At 43.7% G+C, this 5,691-nt stretch overlaps 1 protein-coding gene across 1 annotated transcript; it reads left to right on the forward strand.

Annotated features, from left to right (window-relative positions):
• Window positions 1-648: 648 nt before the first annotated feature.
• LOC116371045 (uncharacterized) lies at window positions 649-3,185 on the forward strand. Its single transcript, XM_031819983.1, has 3 exons — window positions 649-2,508; window positions 2,698-2,779; window positions 2,946-3,185. The coding sequence occupies exons 1-3, from the start codon at window positions 958-960 to the stop codon at window positions 3,062-3,064; spliced, it is 1,752 nt and encodes a 583-aa protein (XP_031675843.1). The 5' UTR covers window positions 649-957; the 3' UTR covers window positions 3,065-3,185.
• The last annotated feature ends 2,506 nt before the right edge of the window (window positions 3,186-5,691 follow it).

Consider the following 5,691-nt stretch of genomic DNA (forward strand, 5'->3'; position numbering starts at 1 on the left):
GAGAGGGGCATTTGGTGCGTAGTTGTCCCGAAAATGAGCGCGCTGAGCCTGGTAGTAGTTTTAGTGCGAGTGCAACTAACGCACCACCGCGAGGGAATGAACATAATAAGGGTACAGGAGAAGAGAGAAGGTGGGCAGATGTGGTTGGAAAAGCAGGAGAGGAAGGCAGTGTGGATACGGGGGCAATTGTGGTAGATCAGAACAAAGAGGGAGGGGAAACAGTAGGTGAGATTGCGACTGCTGTCGCTGAGGTGGTGTTGGAAAATGAAATTGGAAGTCAAGAGGAGATTGAAATAATGGAAAAGGAAGCGGATGTTTTCAAAATACCGAGGAGTAAAAGGAAGAATTTAAGGGGTGGTGAAGGGTCTAATTCTAAGAGAAAGGTAGAGTTTGATAAATCAATTGAAGATGAACAAGGTGTAGAGATGGTGGAGTATTCTTCTGGGGAGGATAGTGAGAGTGAGTCGTCTGACGCTTCACAACAATATAGTGAGATAGATGGGGTGGAAGGGAGGTATGGGATCGAGAGGATACGTCAATTTTTGAAGTTGACAAAAGGGAAGAAATATATGCAGGATTACAATGTAACTGATTTTTTCCCTGAACGTGAATTGTTTATTGAATCAGCAAAGTTTCTGATGTCAGAAAGTTTTTTCCATCTACAAGTCAGAGTTATCAAAAGTGGAGAGTAAATCCTTGGCCGTTGTCAGTTCATCTGATGAGTCCCTAGAGGCTTGTTGGTTTGTTGATAGTGTCCTATCAAAGCTCGATGACTATACTATTTCCCAGTCACCCTCACCCAATGAAGACTTGAGCGTGAGTACTCAATATTCTCAACTGAGCTCAGAAGAGAGTGTCAGAATCACAGAGTCCTCTACTAGTCTGATTCAGAGCATTAAGAAGCTCTCTAGCAATGACTTCCAGACTCAGGCAGAAGAGGCAGTGAGTAAAGTGCTGATGAGATCCAGTCATTCCTTTATCACACAGATCAGCCATACTGGTCTTCAGAAAAGTCTGCAGGCTGGCTTATCATCTAGCTCACCATCAGAGATCCATGTCCTTTCAGAATCCATGTCCTCCATGTCCTCTGAGAATACAGCCTCTGGATTAGTGGAAACCTTTGTCAAAGGAATGGCGACTATTTTCCAGAAAAATGAGTCCACTGACACTGTGCTACTGGAAAGAAGTGGGAGAGTTTCGCAGTGCTCCCACGGGGGCTCCCAACTGGATGATACTGAATTGAGTGTTAAAATATCAGAGGAGAAGCTTTGGTCAACAGCTAAGACCATCTGCGTCAGTATGAAGAACACACTTAAGGATTTCTTCACAGGGCTGAAGCCACCCGGATCCGAAAGGACAGAAAATGCTTCTTCCAAAGAGACCCTTGGGGAAATCCTGGTTGCTATCCAGAGTGAAATCTCAAACTTAGGGCGAATGAAGGATTCCAGGGAGCTCCTTCAGATCAATGATGTGGTAGGAACTATGCTGAAGGAGGTTGAGAAAAGTGAGGATGACAGTGAACAAGTCTGCCAAGACATCCCTAGAACCTGTTCATCTTTGTCCACTTCTTTAAATGGTCGTAGTTCCTTGTCCAGCTCTTCAAAGAGTCCTAGGTCAGAGTGTGAGTTAGAGATCAACCTCCCTGGCACTCCCATCCCTGACGAAGTGCCTTTTGATCTGACCTGCCCCATCGTCAGGAGCTCCTGCATCGACACCAGGGTCTCTAAAATGCCAGAGATTTCTTCAAGTGACCTAAAGACAAAGATGATGGCACACACAGATGAACCCCTGCATCGTAACAGTCCAATGACTGACAGCAGTCGACCACCGAGTGCTAAAGCCTCTTTTCGATCCTCCACTCCGTCTTTCACCAGCAAGGGAACCTCTTTGGTACCAAAGGGAGATGGGATTGACATTGAAGAGAAGGAGGAGTGTATCCCCAGTAGCTCTGGCCATCTGAGGGAGCTCTTAATCACCCCGGACATCAGCAGTGCCTCTGCATTCCCACTGCAGTACTTGATGGACTCCAGCAAAGATGATGTCATCTGTTTGGTCGCCATACTGGTGATAAGGTTGCTATCGGAGATCAGACCCTCAACCCTAGATGGACCCTCCCAACAGGCAGCAGACGTGACAGCAACATCTCAGCAACTCATCAGACAAGTCCTGTCTGAGTTCTGTGCTGCATCTAGATTCTCCAGGACACAGGCATATTCCCAGAACCTGAACATCCAAAGGGTGTTCAGAGGTGTACATAAAAACCTCATGGAGGAGTTTGGCTCTTATAACACCCTGCAAGCAGCTATTTCCTCCCAGGACCCTGCATTTGACAGAGTCCTGGTAAAGTCCTTGACCCAGCAGCTGGTACAGGGATGCAAGGAGGCGTCAAGACCAGCTTCTGCTGCAACAAACCCATCAGACCAGGCTGAGACAGAGAGGGGGGCTGAGCAGAAAGCAAGAAGGAGCTTCCTTTGCTTTTCAATGACCAAACTCAGGATCAACTTCAAGGTATAGCAGGGAGTTAGCATTTGTTTTTGGTTCCAGTTAGGTGCTGATGTTATTGATGTTATTGATATGATAAGACAAATACATGAGATAAATATGTTTTATTAATCACTAAATTGTTGCCTTGGATTCAGAAGTGTTCCATTTATTTATTTATTCTCTGTACCATTTTCTTTACCTTTCTTCTGTTAGCGTTCCAAGAGAGGAAACAAAAAGGACTGCCATTCAGTCCAGGAACAGACTGAGATTCCCTCTACTGATGGACATTGCATAGGTAAGGACTTTAGAGCTCTGCTATAGCTTGTAGTTTTGTTTATGTGTGTGTTAGAAACATAGGTATGCCTACCAAACTCATAGCACTTTTATTTTTCAACATTACTATACTGCATCTCTCTCTCTCTCTCTCTCTCTTATCCCATCCATTTATCTTGTGTTTCTAGCTCCAGTTGGAGAGGTTTCTCCCTCCATATCTCAGCCTGTCAAAAAACGATCCTTGATTGTCAGGGTCTTTTCAGCAATGATGAAGCCATTCAGGCGCTTCACCAAGAAGAACCTGTAACCTGTTACGCTGCATGAGGAACTACTTTTGTAACAGCAAGACTTTTGACAAGAGGAATTTCTGCATGTCTACCCTTTCAAAGTATATTTGATCAAATAAATGGCAATGATTTTACAAGAATTTCAAGTGTTTTGGAAGATTAGTAAAACTGAAGCAGCTTTTCTCAGAGAAATGCCCTAGTTCCCCCTTGGTTATACATTTATTGTGCAGTTTTTGAGTTGGCAGGACTTGGGGCAGCAGGTAGCCTTGTGGTTAGAGCATTGGGCCAGTAACTGAAAGGTTGCTAGGTCAGATCCCTGAGCTAACAATGTAAAAATATGACGTTCTGCTCCTGAACAAGGTAGTTAACCCACTGTTCCTAAGCTGTCATTGTAAATAAGAATTTGTTCTGAACTGACTTGTCTAGGAAAATAAATAAAATAACCACAGCTTGACTCTAATACAATAGTTGCTGCATAGACTGTCAGATAACCAGATGTTGTCTATTAATTTAGTTTGATTGGTAAGAGCTTATTAGCAGCAAGGGGAAAACACATAGAGGAGAATTAGCTATCTGCAGCTAGATGTTTTCTATATGTTTTCTATATGTTGAAAATATAAGTTCCAAAAGTTGACAGTGTATGTCAGAGCAAAAACCAAGCCATGAGGTCGAAGGAATTGTCCATAGAGCTCAGAGACATGATTGTGTCAAGACACAGATCTGGGGAAGGGTACCAAAACATTTCTGCAATATTGAAGGTCCCCAAGGACACAGTGGCCTCCATCATTCTTAAACGGAAGAAGTTTGGAACCACCAAGACTCTTCCTAGAGCTGGCCGCCAGGCCAAACTGAGCAATCGGGGGAGAAGGGCAGTGCAGTGGAGCAGCAGTGCAGTGGAGTAGCTTCAACAGCCATAGGCCCAGGGATTGCACATCACATTCCATGATGCAATGCAGAATACGGCTTCACACAGAACAATCACCAAACCCATCAGATAACACTTAGCACAGCACAGCCAAACATCATGTATCACATGAAGAGGCATGTGTGTTCTCCAGACGTGATACCTTGTCATGGACCTGCTGTTTCGATCTTCGCTCACTCTCTCCCCCACCTCTCTCTTTCTCTCTCTCTCTCTCTCTCTCCCTCTCTCTCTCTCTCTCTCTCTCTCTCTCTCTCTCTCTCTCTCTCTACCACACCTGCTGTCTCGACCTCTGACTGTTCGGCTATGAAAAGCCAACTGATAATTACTCCGGAGGTGCTGACCTGTTGCACCCTCTATAACCACATTATTTTGTTGACTGCTGGTCATCTATGAAGAATGTTTGAACTACAGTACTTGAAGAACGATCTGGCCTTAATGGCCATGTACACTTTATAATCTCCACCTGCACAGCCAGAAGAGGACTAGCCACCCCTCAGAGCCTGGTTCCTATCTAGGTTTCTTCCTAGGTTCCTGTTTTTCTAGAGAGTTTTTCCTAGCCACCGTGCTTCTAAATCTGCATTGCATGCTATTTAAGGTTTTAAGCTGGGTGTCGGAATAAGCATTTTGTGACATCTGCTGGTGTAAAAAGGGCTTTATAAATAAATTGTACTGATTGATGGTTGATTGTATGAAATGGAGTAGCATATATCCATCATGTAAAATGAACATTGAGCACTGTCTCCATGGAGTATAGCACTGCAGCTTTAGGCAATGTATATTTACGTGGTGCATAACATTATCTCATATCACATGCATGGCAAGACATGATTGATGTAATTAGATGCTCTGGAGAGATCCCACCCTCCTTCCCCAACACATGTAGAATGCTTAGAAACCACCAGAAACCTGTGAAATAGATCAACAGATGATGTTTCATCTCCTCTCAAGGTCTGTTGGTTTACAGTATCGCAGAATCAGGAACTGTCATATCCCATGTGATATGTCAAAACAAGTTGATGCATGTGTTATCATGTTGCATTGGGTTTGTATTTGTATTTATTGTGGATCCCCTTTAGCTGCAGCAGCTACTCTTCATGGGGTCCAGTAAAATGTAGGCAGTTATACAATTATAAAAACATTCCTATACATTCACAACAGATTTCACAAAATCCATGTTCCTGTTTGATTTGGGGGTAGGCTGTCAACAGCATGTACTGTGACACTATGATATGTATTCTGATCAAGTCAACAATACTTCTAGGCATATCTGACGTCATGTATTTGATATCTTTATGTGAAGGTTAATGTCCATATTGACATCAGTTCATTGTGTTTGAGGACGGTTCACTGACGGGGTTTCGAGGGATACGATTAGATTAGACGAGTTTAACAGTTACAGAAGAGCTCAGTAGCCTATCAGAACAGCTGCAGTATCAGAGGCGCAGAGCCTTAATTAACGGGCTACACATAATGGCTGACGACAGCCAGGTAAGGTTAATTTTAGCCTACGTTTAACGAGCTTTACAGTTGTCCTAATTCCATCTTGTTCTAATGGCAAGTCTGCCTTAAGTGCAGAAACGATGGTTGATAGTAGAAAATAAGTATGATTGGAAGTTTAGGCAAGTAATTCCAATTGGGGAATTGTTGTGGGATGTTAGCATAACATATTGCGCGTGTAGCATTCGTGCCATGGAGGATTGGGCAGGCCGGCAGGTTGCTACA

The sequence above is a fragment of the Oncorhynchus kisutch genome, linkage group LG3, assembly GCF_002021735.2.
Source record: "Oncorhynchus kisutch isolate 150728-3 linkage group LG3, Okis_V2, whole genome shotgun sequence".
NCBI lineage: Eukaryota > Metazoa > Chordata > Actinopteri > Salmoniformes > Salmonidae > Oncorhynchus > Oncorhynchus kisutch.